Source organism: Astyanax mexicanus, chromosome 1 (genome assembly GCF_023375975.1).
Source record: "Astyanax mexicanus isolate ESR-SI-001 chromosome 1, AstMex3_surface, whole genome shotgun sequence".
Lineage (NCBI taxonomy): Eukaryota > Metazoa > Chordata > Actinopteri > Characiformes > Acestrorhamphidae > Astyanax > Astyanax mexicanus.
In genome coordinates this window covers 37981768-38007289 of record NC_064408.1, presented here as the reverse complement: position 1 = coordinate 38007289, position 25522 = coordinate 37981768, and the positions used below count along the sequence as shown (strand labels likewise).

Genomic DNA, 25522 nt, shown 5'->3' with positions numbered 1-25522 from the left:
AGCATTCATTGCTGAGTTGAAAAGAAAACTTAAAGGAAAAAGCACTGAATGAATGAGAGCTGAAGATAGCTGAATCTGACACTTGGAGGCGCATAAAGAGAGAAGATTCTCAGCACCTGGTGATGTCTTTACATCTCAGACTTCAAGCAATATTGCATGAAAGAGAAAAGCAGCAAAGTTCTAAATATGAATGCTTTATTGTACTCATCATCGTTATGCCCCAACATTATGGTGGCATAAAAAAACAGAGGCTATGTAAAAAGTGCTGTAGTTTCAATATGGTTGGACCAAAATCATGCATATTAGCATTAATATAAATGCACCACACTCCTTGATGCGTGTGTAAATGTATGTTCACAGTTCTTGTAGTCAGTTCTTTGGTTGGGCTGCGAGGGGCATGACTGAGGCAACAGCTCTGGGAAAGAAGCTGTTTTTTCGTCTGTTGGAACGGGATCTAATTTATCGTCCCGAACCGCTTGCAAGACAGAAGTGGTTCAGACAAGGAATGGCCTAGTTTGTGTGGTGTCTTTGATTATGCTGCTTGCCTGTTTCTTCAGGCTTAGCATGAACCGTGGCCACATTTTGCCAACATCATCAATAAGGTTACAGAATATCACTGTGACACAAAGCCCTGTATCATCAGAAAAACATTAATCCAATCACTCCGCTTGATCTTGTTCTTTCTGCTACACCAAAAAGTGTATTAATGCACCTTTATGCTTCTCACTGCAGCAGAATACTTGGATTCAATAATAAAGAACATGTGGCTGTAGTATGTTTTATTGTAAAATTTAATTTCTTAGCTGCATTCCATATCTAAAACATTGTCTTTGTATAAGCAAAATACAGTAACTTCTTAATGAGGCCTTTAAAGTTCAGTTGGACTTTACAGCAAAATCTGGAACACCTTCAAAGCCATGGGAGGCCTATTTTGTAGTGTTTCAAATGAAAGAGAAAATAGGCATCTTCCCAGACACATACCACCGGAAACCTGAAGGAGAGTGCAGACCACAGTCATTCATCCATGGTATTGATAATACATTAGTTAGCTCTCAGTCAATCTCTGTCTACCCTCCTGCACAGGGTGATACCACACTGCAGCCCTCAGCCAGGGTTTCTCACACTAGAAGAAATCAACTTGTGCTCTATATAGTCAGTCCTTTGAGTGGGTTGAGGAAGGTTAACCTGTAGCAAAAAAATAACTCTATGAGGTTATTGGTATTGGCCAAACTCAGAGTCAAATATGCAATCCAGTCCTAAAAGCTAATCAGATCATTTTCGCAAGTTAAAGATTACAGCATCACTTTTGGAGGCTCACCGGACATTGTAGTTCGTTTTTTTAACTGCTAGATTGATCTACGGAGCTTGTACAAGACTGCAGAAACTCACTAATGCCAGTGTTATAGTCCTCATTCTGGTTTGTAGAACATGTAAAACAAACTGCCTTGTGTAGGAAGCAGAGTAAAGACATTTAACACCACTAACATTATACCCCTCTTGAGAGTACGTTCATTGGCTCATGCAGTGAGTTACTATTAGCACAGCAACAAAACAAAGCTAACCACACAAAACAGCAAACAGTGAGGAGCACATTTAAGTACCAAAAGTACCACCAAAGTACCACCAAAAGTACAGCACAACAGTCAAAAACAAATTTCTTAGTGTTTCTTAGTGCTGGATAAACAGACTTTTTGGTTGGGGTCCCAATCTGAGCTTTACAGTGCAGTTTTGCATGGGAACACAAAGATTCTTTTAGCTTGAGCTTTGAGTTTGGCAGCATTTAAAATCTTGTTTATTCCAAAAAAGTGAGAAAGGCTTAGAGAAGGCGCAGAAACATTACAGAAGCCCTGTCTGAAGATGCACTACCAAGTTGATCTGGAAAGGATAATGTGGCATCCAGCCCTTCTTTTTTACTGAAGGAAATTCGTAAATCCCACACTGATTGGTCCATCTCTATTTTTTAGCAATCACACTTGATCTTAAAACAATTATTGTATCACAACCATAACCATTTATACAAACTGGCAAAGACTTTTTTCATCCTTTTTTCATCCCTCTAACCACATCACAAAGCCTCCATCTTTTTCCAGTTTGTTTCATTAGTACACGACAAAAGCATAATTAAAACGTTTCTCAGTCTGTAGACTGAGCAAACAGAAGGGAGTTTAAATGCAGTTTACAGCTGCTCTTAAGACAGCTGCATTCTTCAGTAGGCAGGGGTCACCATTTTTTGGCAGAAGAAAGAAGACATCATCAAACTGGCCTGAAAACACACAGAACAAGTTCCTCCCAAAACTCCCCAGCAATCTTTAAAAGTCCACTGGTGTCCCATCTGTTTTTGGAGCTTTTCTAGACGTGAGCTGATGTGCAGTCTCTGTGACCTTCTCAACAGTTCTAGTTAAGCAACCAGTGCTTTCTTTTGCCTTGGGTTCAGCTGAGGAAAGGCTTGGGAACAGAACAAGACTGAGCCAGGGCACCAGCCACAAACAGTTTGCAAAATTCAAATCTACAGCCAGTTGCTGCAGATTATAACAGTACAGAGGACTTATTGAAGGATGTTGGTGATCGTTTTTTGGCTGTGGAACATGGCGTCCATGTCATGTACAGACCTTTGTATCTTCTAGAATTTTTGCAGCAGTGGGGGTGTTTACTACAGTATCACAAACTGGCTGTACAGGGCTAGCATAGTATGGTTAGCTGAGGTAACCTAGCCTTAGGATTTGTGTGTGTTCATCTAAAGAGTGGCTGTTTTTCTCTGTTCACATTTCTATAAATTATGTGCAAGTGCTGTTCTCTGCCATTTCAAATGTAACATTTGTGTAATGTTGCATTTCACAAATTTTGAAACAGTGGCGACAATACTTTGAGGTAATGCTAGGCGGTATGACCAAAACGTATATTACAGTATTTTTCAAGATTTTGATACAGTATATCACAGTATTTTATTTTATTTTACTTATCATACTTTGTATGACTGGGCTTTTATATAGGTTTGAGACCTACTCTACTGTTAGGAGTACATATAATATAAAACACCAAGGCTTTAAATAAAGGCTTTGATTACTATTGGGTTTACTTTGTCCCACAAAATTACACAATATATGAAGAAATTAGACTTAATTAGCAAATAAACAGCTAAAGAATGTAAATAACAGATACGCCAACAACTTTAACTCTTCCTTTTCAAAAGTAAATATTTTAAATAGTTCAAGCCATCAGAGGCATTACAGTATTAAAATCAGTCACAATTCCCCTTCTTTTCTAGTTAACAAATACAATCAGCTTAGTGCGTATTAATATTATTCTTCATGCTGCAGTATTAATATATTTAAACAGGGCTATAGTTACTGCTCACCTTGTATCCACAAATTTTAGGGAGTTGCGTCACTTGCTGAATAAATGATTCTGTACTCAGGACCGTTTCTGGGCTTGTCTGTGTAATAAAGTGCGGTTCTCAGGCAGGAGGGAGCGAGGGATGAGTGTTAAGGCTCGTAAAGCTAAGCTCCAGTGTGTTAGCTTATGCTAACTGGCTAGCGTTAGCTAGTGAGCTGTCACAGTGTGCTTCTTTGGCGGTGCTGTTCTACACAGGGCTCCACAGCGCCTCTAGAGGTATGGCGGTATGAGAAAAGTGCTTACCGGTTCTTAATCCCCTTCCAATAATATATATGAACCGATATACCACCCAGCACTACTTTCAGGCCACCGTTGCAAAATGCATGTAACCGAGGCAGACAGATATCACGCTCTGTTTGTCTTTTTATTTCAAATAGCACCAATTTCCTGCCAGGTCTGTAGCCCAAAAGCATTTTGACTGATCATGAATTGTTAAATTGTATTCTTCATCACTTGGATAGTTGTGTTTGTCTCAGTTTGGCTGTGAAGTGAGTTTACAGCTTTTTGCTTTCATGAGGCGCAATATGTTTGCCCGTAACTTTTTACCCACAGCTAGAAGCGCGTCCTCGGAGGTCGCTTCAGCGCTGGGAACACATCTAAACCCATTAGAGCGGGACAGAGATGGCTCCTCTGCCGCAAGGCACCATGACTCCTCTATTCACTGCACTGAGTGGCAGATGGTCCGAACAGTCTACAGTGAAAACAGTCTGTTTTACAGAATAGAAAAAGAGGAAAGTGCACACACTTTTTTATACAGCAAGGTGGATATTTAAAAAAACTTGTTAAAAAACTTGTTATATCATCCTTAGACCCAGACCCACGTTTTAATATTTAGGTGCTGAAGTGAAAACTAAAAGAATGAAAAATGCTCTTATTTTTTTATTGCATGTCCCTTGTAGCAAACATTTGGTATTGCTTGGTCTCAGAATGTGGGGGTTATATAATGACATTGTATTCATTTTTATGAAGAGTTTGTGTTAGATTTTTTTTTCATTTAATTAAAAAAACAAGAAGATGAGGAAAACAAACCTGAGCCCTAATGGGCTTTCTCCAGAGATGAGGACCTCCTGCTGCTTTGCTTGCTCTAAAATATTTAAAGCTAAAATTCAAATTAAACCTCCTTCACATCCTGTATTTGAATAAAATCATTTCAGTTAAAAAGGATATAAAAAGGATGTTGAATAAAATGTGTTTAGAAAGGGTTAAGATTTTATTGAACATTTCCCAATCTACTCATTAGGACTCCCCCTATCACTAGTGATGCCCCAGCAAAAGAAAGGTGAAGCACATTCCTCCTCCGATACACCGCCTCTTTTTGAGCTTCTGCTGATGCAGAATTGCCGAGTAGCATCACAGAGCACTCAGAGGAAAGCACAGAGACTCGGTTCCGATACATCAGCTCACAGATGCCTTGTGCTGATTGACATCACCCTTTGGAGTGATGCGGGGAGAGATAGCCATCTACCCACCCAGAGAAAACAAGGCCAATTGTGCTCTCTCAGGGCTCCAGTAACATTTTGATCACAATTAATTGTACCAGTTTTGGGGGCCATGTAACTGGTAATGGCTGAGAGGACAAACTGTATATCGATGGTGCAAGCTCTAGAAGAACAATTTGTGTGGAAATCAACTTTAATCGCCAGGTTTCAGGAGGATGTAATGCAGAAAAGGGATCCAATATTGTTACAAGCCTGCTACTACATAAAATATTTTTCTAAGTGTAGTTTGATTACTCTCCACCTTCCACTGAAGATTGGAGAACATCTCTCTCTCTCTCTCTCTCTCTCTCTCTGTTTTGCTTCCCCCTCCAATTTTTTTCTTTCCATCTCTGTCTCTCTGTCTCTCCTCTGCTTGGCGGAGGGTTGAAGTGGCAGATGGACGGATAGTGAGAATAGATGACAGCAGCTGTAACCTGTCCCCTCGATTAGAGAGGAAAAGAGAAAGACAGATAGAGAGAGAGAAAGAGGGGTATTTAAGTCAGGCTGGAGGTAACACAGGGGCAAGACTGTTTAAACAACAAGCATGGAGCTTGAGTTCAGCTACTTTAAGCTGCACCCATTGCTGACACAGATGTGCAAGTGCACACATACACAGCTCTTCTCGCCCCTGTAGAAAAGTACAGCCAATAAAAGCAGGACTCTGGAGCAGATAAACATGAACCCACTGGCACCATGCCTAATGCCAGTTAGCTAGAGGGGTATAGAGCCCCCATTATTAAGCTGTGGAGCAGTGGAACTTTCTTCTCTGGAATGATGGAGCTCACTATGATGAACTCACTATGACTCTTGTTGCAGTTTGTAGTTGAGAAGACAGTATTGCCTAAACAGCAGAGACAGTTACTCAAAACAAACAATAGCAGGATAACTGTTGATTTTGGAAGAAGCAATGAGTGATGAGGCATCCCCTAGTGTGGGGAGAATAGTGAGTATGGGGTTGTGTGAGGAGAAAAGTGAGAATAGGGTAATGCGGGGAGAATAGAGAGAATAGGGTAGTGTGTGGAAAATAGTGAGAACAGGATAGTATGGGGTAAATAGTGAGTATAGGGTAGTGTTGGGAGAATAGTGAGAATAGGGTAGTGTGTGGAAAATAGTGAGAACAGGGTAGTATGGGGTAAAAAGTGAGTATAGGGTAGTGTTGGGAGAACAGTGAGAATAGGGTAGTATGGGCAGAATAGTGAGAATAGGGTAGTATGGGGAGAATAGTGAGTATGGGGTAGTTTGGGGAAAATAGTGAGTATAGGGTTCTATAGCAAGAGTAGTGAGAGTAGGGTAGTATGGGGAGAATAGTGAGAATAGGGAAGTATGGGGAGAATAGTGAGAATGTGGTAGTTTGGGAAAAAAGTCAGTATAATATTGAAGTGTGGGGAGAATAGTGAGGATAGGGTAGTATGGGAAGATTTCTGAGTATAGGGTAGTATGGGGAGATAGTAAATATAGGTAATATAGGGTGATATAGGATAGTAGGGGGAGAAAAGTGAGAATATGGTAGTATGGGGAGAATAGTGAGAATAGGGTAGTGTGGAAAGAATAGTGAAAATAGGATAGTGTGTGGAAAATAGTGAGTATAGGGTACTATGGGAAGAGTAGTGAGAATAGGCTAGTATGGGGTGAAAAGTGAGAATAGGGTAGTATGGGGAGAATAGTGAGAATAAGGTAATAAATGGTGGTATAGGGTACTATAGGAAGAATAGTGAGAATAGGGTAATAAATGTTGGTATAGGGTACTATAGGAAGAATAGTGAGAATAGGGTAATAAATGTTGGTATAGGGTACTATGGGAAGAATAGTGAGTATAGGGTAATAAAGGGTGGTATAGGGTACTATAGGAAGAATAGTGAGTATAGGGTAATAAAGGGTGGTATAAGGTACTATAGGTAGAATAGTAAGTATAGGGTAGTATGGGTAGATTAGTGAGTATAGTGTAGTATGGGTAGAATAGAGAGTATAGGATAGCATAGGGGGTATAGTGTAGTATGGGGCTCTCCCAATTTTTATCCCGTTCATTTTCCCTCTCTTTTTAATTATGCCCTTCTTTTGTTTACCTCTCGTTTTTATTTTGCTTTCTCTTTTTCACTCTATTTGTCCTTTCTTTTCAGTTCTTTTATCTCTATCTCTTTTTGGTCTCTCTCTCTCTCTCTCTCTCTCTCTCTCTCTCTCTCTCTCTCTCTCTCTTTCTCTCTCTCTGTTCCACTCCCCCAACTCTCTCTGCAGTGATTTTTACTCTTGATGACGGCTGGCCGCACTGAGATTGGATCGATAGTGTGAGGGCACCGGACGGACACACACACACACACACACACATACACACACAGACACACAGTGTCAGTCAGTAGTGCTGGTCGATAGTGTGAGCAGTGCTGGAGGGGTATCTGCTCTCTAATCTGCAGTGTTTCATGTAGATCAGGAACAGCTTTACCTATTTGTTTATTACAGTTTTGGAAAATCCGCTAACATGAAAGAACCCAAAACCTAATTTTTCTACATTTACCTTATTCCTTTTGAACTTGTAAACTAGTCATAATTCATATAAATACAAAATAATGGCATAATTAATTATGTACACACAATAATGTCAGTGAATGGTCAATAACTGTTGTAAATAATGTGGTTGATCAAATGAATTACTTAACATTAGAAATGAATTGCTATTTTTAAGCATTGTTATGTATTGACTTCGCATCACAACTGAATCCATCACATATAGTGATTAATCTTAATACACAAAATGAAGAGACTAAATACACAAAGAAAGTGAAAAATCCCATCTGAAAACTACTCTACTCTCAATCTCTAAATACATAAATTGACTAATCACATCTGAGCACACTAAAATAGTCGTATCACATTTAAATACATACAATATAATGACAATTAAATAAAAAATAATGTGAATAATCTCAGTTAAATGCACTACATAATGCATGAAACTGATTAATAAGGGCTAATTTAATTTACAAAATTGATTCATCATGTTCAACTTCAGCAAAGAAATGTGATAAATGATGATTGTTTAAATAAAATCGTTATTGGTAAAGCTCTCATAAAGAAAAACGTAAAAAGAAGAATTAATTGTGACACACTAAAAAAAGTGAATAATCATGATATGCCAGATAATAATGCAATTAACTGCATAATTATTTAAATCCTTTGTTCCATATAAATAAATGACAGATAAATATTTCAGCTAATCAAGTGTCACCGTCATAACTGTGCACTTCAGTGGGGTAATGGATTCTGCCATCACTCCAAAGTGACTTTTTCAATTACACGGACTAAAGACTGCTTATCAGTGTGTGTGAGACAGCACTTGTGTGTGTGTGTGTGTGTGTGTGTGTGGTGCAGCTGTTGGCAGGTGTTTTGGGGTGACACACTCGGACAGAAGTTTAACTTTGTTTTTTGGGGAACAAACATTGCGGCCGAGTTGCATCATGTAAGGCTGGTTTAAATGGACCGTCATTCATCATTCAACAGCAGCTCTACACACACACACATAAGCACACACACACACACACATACACACACACTGCAGCTGTGCTAAGAGCTTCTAAAGCCTCTAATGGACACATGCACACAGGCACACACACAGCCTGCTGTAAGTGAAGTTTTTTTTGTCTTGTTTTTAAAAGAGAGCAGAAGAAAAATAGTGTTTACTCATTCTGATCCACTCTGATATATTAAAAAAAATCCCTTCAGATCAGCCTGGGGTGCACAAACATTGCACATGACTGCAGTCCTTATCATCCAACTCTGCTGTTTCTTTAGTTTTACTCTGGAACTAGTAGGCTAATGTAGCTAGCAAGTAAACGTAACCACAGTCTGCACCAGTGTTCATGTGTTTGTTACACAGTAGTGTACACTGCACACTGAAGTTGCAGTTTTAAGAACTTTGCTGCATTAACAACGTCTCCATACACTTAACATTGATTGGTTTGTAGAATGTTGTCAGTTCAGCGAGCTGCCTTTCCAGGTGTTGTGCTGAATTCTGCCATCCTGACAGAATTCAACTTCCCTTGAAGGGGCCACAGAATGCATCAGAATGAGCGCAACAGGCCTTCCTCAGATTCCTTTTATTTCTGTTTATTAGGGGTGTCACGATTCTCTAAATCCTCGATTCGATTTCATTTTCGATTTGAGGGTCACGATTCGATTCGATTCTCGATTTTCTTGTTTTTTTTCTTGTTATTATTTTATGCCTCATAAAATTTAAATAATATATTTATTATTATAATTATTATTATTATAAATATTATAAATATTATTATTATTATTTATTAAGATATATATGGTAATGCCATCTAGTGACTTTTTTTGGTAGCAACAGTGTGCACTATTAAAACAAGCAGTTTATCAGAGCTGTGTGTGGATGGCTGGTGAAACTGCTCATTACATGAAGCTGCAGTTCTTCATCCAACCACTAGCAGCAGCAGCACAAGCCCTGCTCTCTTCACTCAGTCACTACTTCAGTACAGCCCAGCCACGGGCTACAGAGCTCAGCCAGTCCGTTTTTACTGTTTCTGTAAACAAATAAAGGTTTTAACCCCACTAACCGGATAATACAGCTCACTACAGTTCATCTTTCAGCCCAAGCAGCTAACAGCAGCAGGTTAGAACAGCCGACACGGAGGCACTGCTCGGATTACATTATGAACAGGTCAGTTAGCGCGCTGCTAACCTCAGGATGTTTATAACTACGGAGTTTAGTGGACACACCACGGCCGCCAGGTAAGTCTTTTAAAGGCTACTGAAGACTATTAAAGGCTATTAGAGTGTAACCCCTGGCTCCCAGGGGTTACAAGAGGTTATTGAAAGCATTATTGGGGGGCAGAAATCAGTACAGGCTGGTTAGATAAGTGATGTGGGTATTGTCTTATAAATATTTACACATAACTTATATCTCTCCTGAAAAGCTTTTATTTTAGTCAGAAACACGCTTGTGTTTACTTTATCTGAGAGAAAGTTTTTTTAATTCAATGGAAAGCAACAGGTGTAGTCAATTATAAGTTTAAGATTTTTAATCCACCTCACTGTGATCTATAGTCAGTGTTCTCAAGTCACACTGACACACGCATTTCAGCGAGTTCACACGCTCTCACCTGCGCGCACCCACCCCTCCGTTAGATACAGATACAAAACCTGCGCGCCCAACCCCCGCCCCCCCTCCCCCGTTGGACAGATAAAAACAGTGATCACACTCCCGCCGACTGCGCTCATGCAGTGCCTATCTCTATTTAAATGAATAGGATGCGCTGTGTTGGTGCCGCGCCATTTGCGTAGCGCGCGCGGGAGGGATCGTCGATCCTCTTTTTGACTTCGATACTCGAGATCGTGACCTCATTTCGATTCGATTTCGATAAAATATCGAGATCGTGACACCCCTACTGTTTATAAATAAGGGTTAATCTACAGTTACAGTAGATACAGCAGCCATGACGCACTTGCACGCACAAAGGAGACAAATTCTACCAAAAAAACATATTTTCTTCTGTATTGTTTAAAGGCTGATGATAGCAGCAACTTCTTTAATTGGTCTAAACAAGTCCAAACCATATAGAAAAGTGTTTTTACACTGCAAACAAACTGGACTATGTTTGGATCCTGGCTGAGAACACCTCTTGCGGTCGAACAAAACCGAAAAGGAAAAGTCTAAAATTCCAGATCCAACAAAGCAGTTGTGAAAGAAACACCCTTAAATCCCAAAAGTTAGCAGTCTATATTTCTCTGTTACTCTCTCTCTCTCTTCCTCTGTCTGTTTATCTCACTCTTTATTCTTATTCTCCTGGCCACTGTTCTATTTCTCTTGTTCTCTCTCTTTCTCTCTGTGAATCACTCTCTTATGGTCTCTTACACTCTCGCAATATTTCTCTCTCTCTCTCTCTCTCTCTCTCTCTGTGAATCACTCTCATTGTCTCTTACACTCTCACTATCTCTGTCTCTCTCTCTCTCTCTCTGTCATCTTTCTTTCTCGCTTGCTCTCTCTCACACTGTCTTCTCTGTGATGGTGAAGTTTCTGTAAAGCCCTGCGGATTCTGGAACATTTGGAGGGTTTTTCATCCCAGAGTGTGTTCTGACATCGGCAATGTCACTGACCCACCCCCGGCTTGACACACACACACACACACACACACACACACACACACACACACACACAAAATCTGTCTTTCTAGTACAAATGGTCAGTGAATGTGTGTAAGTATTCGTGTATTTGTTTTTGAGAAAGCGTATGTGACAGTGTGTGTGACCTGTCTACCCTTGAGTAGTGAGCATATATATGTATGTGTGTGTATTGAACTTGTGTGTGTGTATTGACCTGTCCAACTTGTATGTGTGTCTGTGTGTATGTGTGTATTGATCTGAACTTGTGTCACCCAGTTCATATTGTCTCTCAAAGACAGCAGGGACTGTTTGTGTAATGCACTGTTTGGTTGATAATGATAAATTACAGAATTTGATTCATACAGTTTAACACAATATGATAAATATATTGTGCAGGTTATATGCTGCAACACAACAAAGTTATAATACAGTGTAATACAATATCATTAAAATGCTGTACTGATAGAATACAAAACAAAATGCTACACTTACAAAATAATACACTTCAGTACAAAACAGTATAATACAAAATCATGCGCTTGGTTTAAATATGATGTGATAATAAAAAAATGTGATTGGCTGGAGTGTTGTGTTAGTGAACGTGATCGGCTGGAGTGTTGTGTTAGTGAATGTGATTGGCTGGAGTGTTGTGTTAGTGAATGTGATTGGCTGGAGTGTTGTGTTAGTGAATGTGATCGGCTGGAGTGTTGTGTTAGTAAATGTGATTAGTTTGAGTGTTGTGTCAGTATATATGATCGGCCGTAGTGTTGTGTTAGTGAATGTGATTGGCTGTAGTGTTGTGTTAGTGAATGTGATTGGCTGTAGTGTTGTGTCAGTATATATGATTGGATGTAGTGTTTTGTTAGTGAATGTGATTGGCTGGAGTGTTGTGTTAGTGAACGTGATCGGCTGGAGTGTTGTGTTAGTGAATGTGATTGGCTGGAGTGTTGTGTTAGTGAATGTGATTGGCTGGAGTGTTGTGTCAGTATATATGATTGGATGTAGTGTTGTGTTAGTGAATGTGATCGGCCGTAGTGTTGTGTTAGTGAATGTGATTGGCTGTAGTGTTGTGTCAGTATATATGATTGGATGTAGTGTTGTGTTAGTGAATGTGATTGGTTGTAGTGTTGTTCCAGTAAATGTGATTGGTTGTGGTGATGTGTTATGAAATGTGACCCTCTGGTTTAAGCAGTAAGCTTTAAATTTAGCTGACATCATAAAATCTGACATCACATCGTTCTGCTTAAGGTATTTTTTTTTACCTGCACCTCTGTCCTTTTTTTCTTTCTCTCTCTCTTGCTGTCTCTCTCTCTCTCTCTCTCTCTCTTCATCTTATCTTGCTGTGTCCCACCCTCAGATCAATTTCTTTTTCCTACTATGAGAACTTTGGTTTCAGACTGTTCAGACTGAGTCAGGACACTCAGCACCGGGTTTCATCTTTGCTTATATTGGTTTAATTATAGGACTATGGGCTAAAATAATACATACAATTTTATAGAGTGAACACAGTTATTAAGTACTGTAAGCAGTTAATGAGTAGAATGGAAATGTCTATCATCACACCTTCACTTGATGTTGTCTATTGTTTGTTGTCCCATCTTGCACCATGGTTCCGGAGGAACGTAATTTCACTACACTGTGTACCTGTACTCAGATATAATGACAATAAAAGCCCCTTGACTTGACTTGACTGATGAGTACAGTGGTGTGACTGCTGTAGGTGTTGGTATTGTTTGTAGCTGATCAGCATCTTTGCTTTAACATGCTTATGGGTGCAGTGGTCCTGCTGCAGTTGCCCAGTGATCTGTGATGTCATCATGCTAACCACTGATGTTTATTGTAAGTGATGGGTCAGCAGAGCTAGACTGTCATCAGCCTCCACCAACACACACACACACACAGACACACACACACACACACACACACACATACAACTCCTGGATGTTTTAACGCTTTAAGTTTGAATGTTGAAGTGTTCAAGTCCTCTAAAATCAGATAAATTGGTTTGTTTCTCTGTCACTGGAGTGAGTGAAAGAAAATCACAGTAATGCATAGTGTGTAAGTGTGTGAGTGTGTGTAAGTGCGTGTGAATGTGTGTAAGTGTGCGAGTGTGACAGGTTTGAGGCTTCAGGCAGATCATAAACAGCTGGTGCATGCATTCGAGCCATTGCACTGTGTGTGTGCGCATTTGCGTGTATGTGGCCCCTTAAACCATGCTAGCTCTGACCTGCTTAATCTCTGTTCATGTGTAGAAATACCATCTGACATTAGCAAATGTTTCATTTGTGTTCATTATTTAACCCCTACTTAACTCCCATGTTCTGTGCATTAATATAAATAACATATACTGAGCTAATAATAGAAAATGATACATAAAACACGTTGATACTGAATTGTGGATACTGAATAATAACGTATGCTTGATGTTGAATTATTCATAGTAGGTTTTGATAGTAGATTAGTAGATTGAATAATTTAAAGTAGGCGTTTAATAGGGGTGTCACGATTCTCTAAACCCTCGATTCGATTTCATTTTCGATTTGAGGGTCACGATTCGATTCGATTCTCGATTTTCTTGTTTTTTTTTCTTGTTATTATTTTATGCCTCATAAAATTTAAATAATATATTTATTATTATTATTATTATAAATATTATAAATATTATTATTATTATTTATTAAGATATATATGGTAATGCCATCTAGTGACTTTTTTTGGTAGCAACAGTGTGCACTATTAAAACAAGCAGTTTATCAGAGCTGTGTGTGGATGGCTGGTGAAACTGCTCATTACATGAAGCTGCAGTTCTTCATCCAACCACTAGCAGCAGCAGCACAAGCCCCGCTCTCTTCACTCAGTCACTACTTCAGTACAGCCCAGCCACGGGCTACAGAGCTCAGCCAGTCCGTTTTTACTGTTTCTGTAAACAAATAAAGGTTTTAACCCCACTAACCGGATAATACAGCTCACTACAGTTCATCTTTCAGCCCAAGCAGCTAACAGCAGCAGGTTAGAACAGCCGACACGGAGGCACTGCTCGGATTACATTATAAACAGGTCAGTTAGCGCGCTGCTAACCTCAGGATGTTTATAACTACGGAGTTTAGTGGACACACCACGGCCGCCAGGTAAGTCTTTTAAAGGCTACTGAAGACTATTAAAGGCTATTAGAGTGTAACCCCTGGCTCCCAGGGGTTACAAGAGGTTATTGAAAGCATTATTGGGGGGGCAGAAATCAGTACAGGCTGGTTAGATAAGTGATGTGGGTATTGTCTTATAAATATTTACACATAACTTATATCTCTCCTGAAAAGCTTTTATTTTAGTCAGAAACACGCTTGTGTTTACTTTATCTGAGAGAAAGATGTTTTTTTAATTCAATGGAAAGCAACAGGTGTAGTCAATTATAAGTTTAAGATTTTTAATCCACCTCACTGTGATCTATAGTCAGTGTTCTCAAGTCACACTGACACACGCATTTCAGCGAGTTCACACGCTCTCACCTGCGCGCACCCACCCCTCCGTTAGATACAGATACAAAACCTGCGCGCCCAACCCCCGCCCCCCCTCCCCCTTTGGACAGATAAAAACAGTGATCACACTCCCGCCGACTGCGCTCATGCAGTGGCTATCTCTATTTAAATGAATAGGATGCGCTGTGTTGGTGCCGCGCCATTTGCGTAGCGCGCTGCGCTATTTGCGTAGCGCGCGCGGGAGGGATCGTCGATCCTCTTTTTGACTTCGATACTCGAGATCGTGACCTCATTTCGATTCGATTTCGATAAAATATCGAGATCGTGACACCCCTAGCGTTTAATAAACCAAAGTGTAAACAATCCATAGTGGGTTTTGAGTTATTTATTGGAGTTACTGAATGATTTGTAGTAGATTTTAATTAGTTGAATTGAATATAAAACAGTTGTTAATGAATACATCATAGTGAACAGTGAATAATACTCAGTAGATATTGAATTAAACATAGTGTCTAGTGGATAATTCATAGTAGATACTGATTAATTTATATTACATACTGAATAATTCATAGTGGATGAAGAATAGTTCATAGTGGATAAACACTAATAAACAACCATTCAGGTAGAAAGTAATGCAAATATAATAATTATATGAATAATAATGTTAGTATAAACTAGATTTGTATTGTTACTTGATGACCTTCGCTGCTGCTAATGTACAGTTATGTAAACAGTTATGTGTGTGTGTGTTGCTATGATGCTGCTGTCCCCTGTGCTGGATAATTTTAGCAGTAGACAGATACAGACACACACACACACACACACACACACACACAGAATAGAATAGCTTCAGAGGAGAAAAAATAGGCAGGTCTGAGAGAGACACAGGTGTGTTTGCTTATATGTTTATTAGATCTGTAAAAAAATTTCACTCAGTTGTAATTTATATGATTATCGAGTTTAAATTGTACAAATGGCAGTTTGAGAACTGATGGATGAAAATAATAATAATTCATTAATGATAGTCAGCACACAAACATTCCTCATAGTGACCATACTCATATAAATCTGTGTTCCTGTATTAAAGAAGCAGAAAAAAAGAATGTTACAGTATCACTAATCACAGATCACATTAAAGAAAAGTAATAATGTGTATTTTTCTCTCTCTTTCTCTATCTTTGCAGTTTGTTCCCAGTTCTCTCGGGGTGTGTATGCGATCTTTGGGTTCTATGACCAGCGCTCGATGAACACGCTCTCGTCGTTCTGTGGTGCGCTCCACACCTCGTTTATCACTCCGTCATTTCCCCTCGACGCTGACGTCCAGTTTGTCCTGCAGATGAGACCCAGCCTGAAGGGCGCGCTGCTCAGCCTGCTGGGACATTACAGATGGGACAGATTCGTCTACCTGTATGATACGGAAAGAGGTTAGAACACATATTTACCAAAACACACTAACCCACAACTTAGTGAGACCTTCCCCTGACTGTGATTTGGTTCTTATTACAACTTTGTTTGTCCTCAAACTCTTCCCCTGCTTGTGATTGGTCCTATCACTACCTAAAATTATGCATATTGTTGCTGTCCTATGAAAAACACCTCCATCTCCATTTTTGTTGGTTTTTAGTTTACTACATAATTTGTAGTACTGTGAACGGACCAATAGAAACTCTTCAAAATGACCTGAAATAAACTATTTTTACATTGACCTCCATTGAAAGTTTACAAGGTTTTTTCTCTCTCCTGTAAAGTTGCTGTTTTGGAGATAAGTGTTTTTTTTAATTGGACAGCGACGATATGTTTGTTTTCAAGGTGTTTTGTAGTATACGGTGCCCTGCTAAAGTATTTAGTCTTCCTAAAAGTTATTAGATCTGTCTGTATTACACACATCACCAGAACTTGGTAGAACCACCATTTACTATAATAATATAACAGTGTTCAAGTTTCAAGATTTAGTGACTGGAGAAGATCTTCCTGTATTTTGCACCCTCCAGCCATCCTTCCTTTTACAGTTTTACAAAATTCTTAGTTTTCCTTAAGGAACACCGGCGATACTACATGATGCTCCCACCACCATACTTCACTCTGAGGAAAAACATCCTCACAACATGATGCTCCCACCATCATACTTCCCTGTGAGGAAAAACATCCTCACAACATGATGCTCCCTCCATCATACTTTACTCTGAGGAAAAATATCCTCACAACATAATACTCCTACCACCATACTTCACTCTGAGGAAAAACATCCTCACAACATGATGCTCCCACCATTATACTTCATTCTGAGGAAAAACATCCTCACAACATCATACTCCTACCACCATACTTCACTCTGAGGAAAAATATCCTCACAACATGATGCTCCCACCACCATACTTCACTCTGAGAAAAAACATACTCACAACATGATGCTCCCACCATCATACTTCACTCTGAGGATAAACATCCTCACAACATGATGCTCCCACCATCATACTTCACTCAGAGGAAAAACATCCTCACAACATGATGCTCCCACCATCATACTTCACTCTGAGGAAAAACATCCTCACAACATGATGCTCCTACCACCATACTTCACTCTGAGGAAAAACATCCTCACAACATGATGCTCCTACCATCATACTTCACTCTGAGGAAAAATATCCTCACAACATGATACTCCAACCATCATACTTCACTTGAGGAAAAATATCCTCACAACATGATGCTCCCTCCATCATACTTCACTCTGAGGAAAAGTATCCTCACAACATGATGCTCCCTCCATCATACTTCACTCTGAGGAAAAACATCCTCACAACATGATGCTCCTACCACCATACTTCACTCTGAGGAAAAACATCCTCACAACATGATGCTCCTACCATCATACTTCACTCTGAGGAAAAATATCCTCACAACATGATACTCCAACCATCTTACTTCACTTGAGGAAAAATATCCTCACAACATGATGCTCCCTCCATCATACTTCACTCTGAGGAAAAGTATCCTCACAACATGATGCTCCCTCCATCATACTTCACTCTGAGGAAAAACATCCTCACAACATGATGCTCCCACCACCATACTTCACTCTGAGGAAAAACATCCTCACAACATGATGCTCCCACCATTATACTTCACTCTGAGGAAAAACATCCTCACAACATGATGCTCCCTCCATCATACTTCACTCTGAGGAAAAGTATCCTCACAACATGATGCTCCCTCCATCATACTTCACTCTGAGGAAAAGTATCCTCACAACATGATGCTCCCTCCATCATACTTCACTCTGAGGAAAAACATCCTCACAACATGATGCTCCCACCATTATACTTCACTCTGAGGAAAAACATCCTCACAACATGATGCTCCCACTCCCATACTTCACTCAGTCCTCACTGAGGTGTTTATGAAGGAATGGGCAGTGTTAGGTTTGAGGGGTTGAATTCTTTTGCGAACAGAAGTTGTTTAGTCACGTAATATTTTTTCATAGAACCTAAATTAATTCAGGATAATAAACCTTGAAGGTCAGTCTTTAAAAAAAAGACACAATAGAACAAAATTTGTACAGGTCTTTTGGTATCATGATTAATTTACTTTTTATTCACGTGTATTGTCAGAGAAATGTTGTACAGTGCTAACATGCATTCAACAAATCTTGTGTATTTTTAAGACACACACACACACACACACACAAACTAACACTATCACAAACAATGCAGGCGTGTGTGGGATCGTGTGAACTACACTCTACGTGTGTCTGGGTGCATTAGCCTTTGCGTGTGTGTGCGTGTGTGTGTGTGTGTGTGTGTGTGTGTGTGTGTGTGCTGTGCATGCAGAGTGAGTCAGACGTGATTAATCGCTCACAGCTAAACGACTCAGCAGGGCAGTGCTCACACACACGCTAATTAAAACAGAGAGTGAGTGTGTGTGTCTGTGTGAGGGAAAGATGGGGTGTGTGCACCTTTTAAAGAGCATGTATCCTGCGTTCCTTCTGTATTTCATTTTTCCCTCCACACTTGAACATTTTAGCCAAAACCAGCCTTAAATGAGTTTTTTTTATAATTTTACGTTATCCCCTTGAATTAAACAGTACATGGACCTTTAAAGAACTTGTTAGTGGGTTAATGGATGTGGTTAAACTGCTGTAGGCTGAATGGTAGGGGTGTCACGATTCTCTAAATCCTCGATTCGATTTCATTTTCGATTTGAGGGTCACGATTCGATTCGATTCTCGATTTTCTTGTTTTTTTTTCTTGTTATTATTTTATGCCTCATAAAATTTAAATAATATATTTATTATTATTATTATAAATATTATAAATATTATTATTATTATTTATTAAGATATATATGGTAATGCCATCTAGTGACTTTTTTTGGTAGCAACAGTGTGCACTATTAAAACAAGCAGTTTATCAGAGCTGTGTGTGGATGGCTGGTGAAACTGCTCACTTACATGAAGCTGCAGTTCTTCATCAAACCACTAGTCGGAGCTGCAGCAGCACAAGCCCCGCTCTCTTCACTCAGTCACTACTTCAGTACAGCCCAGCCACGGGCTACAGGGCTCAGCCAGTCCGTTTTTACTGTTTCTGTAAACAAATAAAGGTTTTAACCCCACTAACCGGATAATACAGCTCACTACAGTTCATCTTTCAGCCCAAACAGCTAACAGCAGCAGGTTAGAACAGCCGACACGGAGTCACTGCTGGGATTACATTATAAACAGGTCAGTTAGCGCGCTGCTAACCTCAGGATGTTTATAACTAAGTTACGGAGTTTAGTGGACACACCACGGCCGCCAGGTAAGTCTTTTAAAGGCTACTGAAGACTATTAAAGGCTATTAGAGGTTATTGAAAGCATTATTGGGGGGCAGAAATCAGTACAGGCTGGTTAGATAAGTGATGTGGGTATTGTCTTATAAATATTTACACATAACTTATATCTCTCCTGAAAAGCTTTTATTTTAGTCAGAAACACGCTTGTGTTTACTTTATCTGAGAGAAAGATGTTTTTTTAATTCAATGGAAAGCAACAGGTGTAGTCAATTATAAGTTTAAGATTTTTAATCCACCTCACTGTGATCTATAGTCAGTGTTCTCAAGTCACACTGACACACGCATTTCAGCGAGTTCACACGCTCTCACCTGCGCGCACCCACCCCTCCGTCAGATACAGATACAAAACCTGCGCGCCCAACCCCCGCCCCCCCTCCCCCGTTGGACAGATAAAAAACAGTGATCACACTCCCGCCGACACTCAAAACTTGAGAGCCCTGTCTATATTTCTATAAATCCGTTTTCAGTTTCTCCTCCGTGGTTGAAAGGCAGCTGTCTCTCACACAGCAGAACTGAGGGCGGGGCTGCGCTCATGCAGCGGCTCTCTATTTAAATGAATAGGATGCGCTGTGTTGGTGCCGCGCCATTTGCGTAGCGCGCTGCGCTATTTGCGTAGCGCGCGCGGGAGGGATCGTCGATCCTCTTTTTGACTTCGATACTCGAGACCATGACCTCATTTCGATTCGATTTCGATAAAATATCGAGATCGTGACACCCCTACTGAATGGGTTAAGCAAAACTACTGTAGGATAAAGGGATGGAGCTTAACTGCTGAAGACTAAATGGGTGGAGCTAAACTGCTGTAGGCTGAATGGGTGGAGCTAAACTGTTGTAGGCTAAATGGGTGGAGCTAAACTGGTGTAGGCTGAATAGGTGGAGCTAAATTGCTATAGGATAAATGGATGGAGCTAAACTGCTGTAGGCTGAATAGGTGGAACTAAGCTAATGTGGGTGGAGCTAAACCACTGTAGACCGAATGTGAGGAGCTAAACTGCTGTAGGGTGGATGGGTGGGACTAAACTGTTATAGAATAAATAGGTATAACTAAACTGCTATAGGATACATGGGTGGGGGGCTTAACTGCTGTAGGCTGGATGGGTGGAGCTAAAATGCTGTAGGCTGAATGGGTGGGGCTAAACTGCTGTAGACTGAATGGGTGGAGCTAAACTGCTGTAGGCTGAATGGGTGCAAATAAACCACTGTAAGCTGAATAGGTGGAGCTAAAGTGCTGTAAACTGACAATCATTATAAAAAACAATAAACAAAAACAAAAAAAAAAACAAATGCACCCAGAAGGAAGTGTCAGATTACAATGGTCTTAAAAGGAAGATAAAGTTACCAAGAACAATCAATTGTTATTATTTAGGTTGATATGGCCAATATTTATTGCACTATACATACAGAAATTTTGTGTAACTCATGGGTAATGCGTGTGTAATGCAACATGCCAGATATCTTGACATGAAGTTCTAGAGGTTCATCATAGGAAGGGCCTCTGGGTTCTTCAGGATCTGATATATGTCAAAGTGCTGTGTTGTTGTATTGTACACAATTGAACCCAACACCATGACAACAGGCCTACATCTAAAGAGATGTGTGAGGTCTGACAATTAACTGTTCATCTTGGGGCTGACCATAGCGCCTTCACACATGAAATAGTTGTTCGAATCCACCAAAATTGTCTTGGTGTACACTCTCTCTTTGGTGAAGACTTAATACACATTGCCCACATCAGTCTGAATTTTAATAATTTAATTTTCTGGTCACCTTTATCTGCAATCTGACACTTCCTTTTGGGTGCAACTATGGTTTGAGGATGAGTAAATATATATATATATATATATATATATATATATATATATATATATATATATATATATATATATATATATATATATATATATATGTAGCCAGGTGGTGAATTGAGTATACACCTTTAAAATGTGTGTCTGTAACTTTAAGAAACACAATCAGAAGTGTTGTCACCCTGAGAGAGGAAAGGGAGGAGCTAAGAGCATGGTAGAGAAGGAGGCTCAAGCTGCAGTGAATGGTGGTGCTTCATTTTAGGATCCATCCAGAGCCATCCTAATGAAATAAGAGGTAAAAATCAGGAAATACTGAACAATATAAGGTTTAGTTGGCCTATAACAGTAGTAGATGCCTATATTGCCTTTCTAAACATGTATTTTGGATGAATCACAACCATATGCGGGCAGATGGCATTGTTTCAGTGGGGTAGTGTGCTCCTCGTGTTCAAGCCTTGTATTTTTCTGGGTTACAGAAGCTGTTTATCCAAGTTCTCTTAAAGAAATGCTCAAATCTTGTTGAGTAAAGCTGAGTAAATCGAGGTGAGCTTAAAAACAAATATTAAAAGAGCTCTGTTAATGGTATTAATGTGGTATTAATGTTATTTATCTATTTTCTGTAATTAGTGCCACTACCAAATACTGTGCTGTGTTCTAAGCTAGGGTTTTACAGTGTATTCATTTTATTTTTGTTATTTTGAGTACAATTGAGTACAAGCTCTGATAAAAGTCTATAAATCTGTACACTGCAGTTGCAGTAAGTCAAAGATAGGTGGTTTAGTGTTGTTGTGCATTGAGACTAATATTTCTGCTCAGCAAGTGCTGATTGTCTTTATTTTGCTTTTATTTTATATTTGAGGCTCATTATCTGTACGAAGCCAGTGATTTATTTTTGTTTGTTTATTTCCTATTGTTTTATAATTAATATACATTTTATATTCAATATTTCATAAAAATCCCTGGGGTGGGATCTATCGGAATATAATACCCGAAAGAGTGTTTTGTCATTTGGTGTGCGTCCTTTCCCTGGTGACATATATATAACTAAAATGTTAACTTTAAAACTTTGCAGGTCAGATGCATCCTTTTTTCTTTTTACAAAGATCATCAGATAAAAGCTCTTAAGTTATAATGGAAATCTACATTAAGTTCATTGTGAGAGTATAATTGTTTCGCTTTCAGATGTCATTGCATTTCAGAACAGTTTTGAGGCATCATCCTTAGAGAGGACAAAAAATAGAGTCAGTAAAATAAACACATGAAAGCAAACTCACACACACACACACACACACACAAACTCACAGGCAGACACAAACGCACACACTTCGGCAGCAGATTATGCTGGTTATGCTTGTTTATTTTGTGTTTATTTGTGTCTACATGTTTACTGAATTCTGATGTGGAGTGTACCGACAGCTTTGGTATAATCTTCTGTGTGTGAGGGAAAGAGAGCAAGAGAGAGTGAGAGAGAGAGAGAGAGAGAGAGAGAGAGAACAGTGCTGAGGTAATTGTAATTGATACTTCCAAAAACAGGATGAATAGAGGGCAGGACAGACAGAGAGAGACACCTGTGATTTGTACTAATTCACATTTTGCTCACTGGCCCTATTGTCCTAAAACATTGCATTTTAAACAGATGAGCTTGTGTGTCTATGTGTGTATTGTTATTTCGGTGCATTGCAAGGTCACCCAAGACATTGATGTCAAGAATAGGTTACTGATACACAGGACCTTTAGACATACAAGCTCTGTACTGAAGTCAATACAACTGGACCATGTCCAAGAGACCATGCTATTGGAAAGGAGACCATTCCATCAGACCAAGAACCTGTTGTGCTGTCAGACCAAGAATCCATTAAATCTAACCAATAGTCTATTCCAACTTCCCAAGAGACCATTCTGTCAGGCGTCAAGAATTCATGCTGTCAAACCAGAAATCTGTGCTGTCAAACCAAGAATCCATGTCACTGAACCAATAGTCGGTTACAACATGTGAAGAGACCAAGAATCTAACTGTCAAACCAAGATTCCATGCTGTCAAACCAAGAATCCATGCTGTCAAACCAAGAATCCATACTATCCAACCAAGAATCTTCACTGTCCAACCAAAAATACATGCTGTCAAACCAAGAATCCTTACTGTCCAACCAAGAATCCATGCTGTTAAACCAAGAATCCATGCTGTCAAACCAAGAATCCATGCTGTCAAACCAAGAATCGATTTTATCGAACCAAGAGTCCATTTTATGGAACCAAGAGACCTACCAATAGTCGGTTCCAACATGTTAAGAGACCAAGAATCTAACTGTCAAACCAAGATTCCATGCTGTCAAAAACAAGGATCCATGCTGTCAAACCAAGAATTCATACTATCAAACCAAGATTCCATACTATCCAACCAAGAATCTTTACTGTCCAACCAAGAATCCATACTGTCCAACCAAGAATCCATGCTGTCGGACTAAGAATCCATTTTATCGCACCAAGAGTTCACTCCAAGATGCTGTGCTGTCAGACAAAGAATCAGTTCCAATGAACCAACAGTCTATTCTATCATACCAAGAGACAACACTGAATCCATACTGTCGGACTAAGAATCCATTCCATTGAACCCAGAGTCTATTCCATCAAACCAAAAGACCATTCCTTCAGACCAAGAATCCATACTGTCAGACTAAGAATCCATTCCATTGAACCAAGAATACATTCCATCAAACCACGTTTCAAGAATCAAGAATCCATGCTGTCAAACCAAAAATCCATACTGTCATAGCAAGCATCCATTGAATTGAACCAATAGTCTATTCCATTATACCAAGATATCATTCCATCAGACCAAGACTTCATACTGTCGGACTAATAATTAACTCCATTAAACCTAGTGGGCACACCAAAAATCCATGCTGTGGAACCAAGAATCTATTCCATCAAACCAATAGTCTATTCCATCATACCAAAATACCATTCCTTCAGACCAAGAATCCATGCTGTGGAACTAAAAATCAATTTTATCAAACCAATTGTCTATTTTAACATACCAAGAGACCATGTCTGTTGCACCAAGAGTTGATGATGTCAGACCAAGAGTCCCTAAAATTGACCTATAAACCATTTTATTAAATAAAGAATACAGTGTATTCCAGTGTATCAAGAGGCCATACTGCCTGCCCAAGAGTCTATGCCATCGGACAAAGATTCCATGCACTCGAACCAAGGGTTCATATCTGTCAGACCATGCTGGCAGCCCAAGGATTCTTGATGGTGAATAAAGAATTCATGCCCTCAGACAAAGATTCCATGCTTTTCCAGGCCATCAGAACAGAATTCCAAGAGTCCATGCTGCAGGACCAAAAAACCATGCAGTCGAACCGAGTCTGTGTGTTACATCAAGAATCCATGCTGTTGGGCCAAAAATCTGTTTATTGAACCAAGAATCCATGCTCTCAGACCATAAGTCCATGTCTGTTGGATCAAGAGCCATTTCAGTCTGACCAGGCGTCCATTAGAACTCCAAATCCATAACTGAATCTAGATTTCTTGCTCTCGGACCAAGATTCCATCAGATTTGGCATCCATTCCTGTTGGACAAGAAATCCTCCACGTCAGACCAAGAGTCCCTCCAGTCTGACCACAAGTTTGGCATCAGATTTCTTTTTATAGATTTAGTTAAGATGATTTGGAGTCTCAAAGAGATGTGCTGTCTAAATGTGGGTGGAGCCTCTGGCTGCTGCTGTGACCCAAACCACACACTACTGTGCTAAACAGTGTTTAAATTAGCGCAGCACCATTAGCAGCACATTCATTAGTGTGTGTAGTTCAGCAGAGTGTGGTTTTGGATGCTTAAGATCTTCACAGATTTACATGTTTATTGCTAGAGTAATACAGCAGTTGGACAAAATTGCAAGGATCAGCGTGAATTCTTGCAATCGCAGGATTGTGAACTGCCGGAGGTACGGAGGGTGTTAACCCGCTACATGCTGTGTCATTTCTTAGCTGGTTGTGCGCTACAGTTTGAGATGACTGGGTCTGTGGTTGGTTGGGGTTAATATGTGTGTGTATGTGTGTTACTATTACATTAGAGCTGATGTAATTAAATCCAACGTCCCTCCATCCATCATGTTGTACCTCATCCCTTCCATTTTCTCTTTTCATCTTCATTCTGTCAGCTGCTTCACCATTGCTCTCTCTCTTACAAAGTGTTTAATTCATTTCATTAATTTTCATAAATCACAGAAAATCTGGATAGATGTCTTTGATTACAATAGACACTTTAACTACCAAGCCATAAAACGATATTTACTACACCTGCAACCATCAGCCCATTCAACATCAATCTGTCTCTCTCTCTCTCTCTTTCTCTTTCTCACTCTGTGCACACAAGGCCAGCTAGCTCTGCAGTGAAATGCTCAGCAATTGCTTCACATATAAG

General features: G+C 39.7%; 1 protein-coding gene across 6 annotated transcripts in view; it reads left to right on the top strand.

Annotated features, from left to right (window-relative positions):
* gria3a (glutamate receptor, ionotropic, AMPA 3a) overlaps positions 1–25522 on the top strand; it is a 91124-nt gene that overhangs the window by 11448 nt on the left and 54154 nt on the right. For all 6 annotated transcript variants that reach the window (XR_007438612.1, XM_007235838.3, XM_007235839.3 and 3 more), the window contains exon 3: positions 15643–15882. Coding sequence is in view for 5 of the 6 variants with exons in the window: in XM_007235838.3 (XP_007235900.1) it covers positions 15643–15882 (240 nt within the window). In the remaining variant the exon portion in view is untranslated. The remainder of the gene's footprint in view (positions 1–15642; positions 15883–25522) is intronic.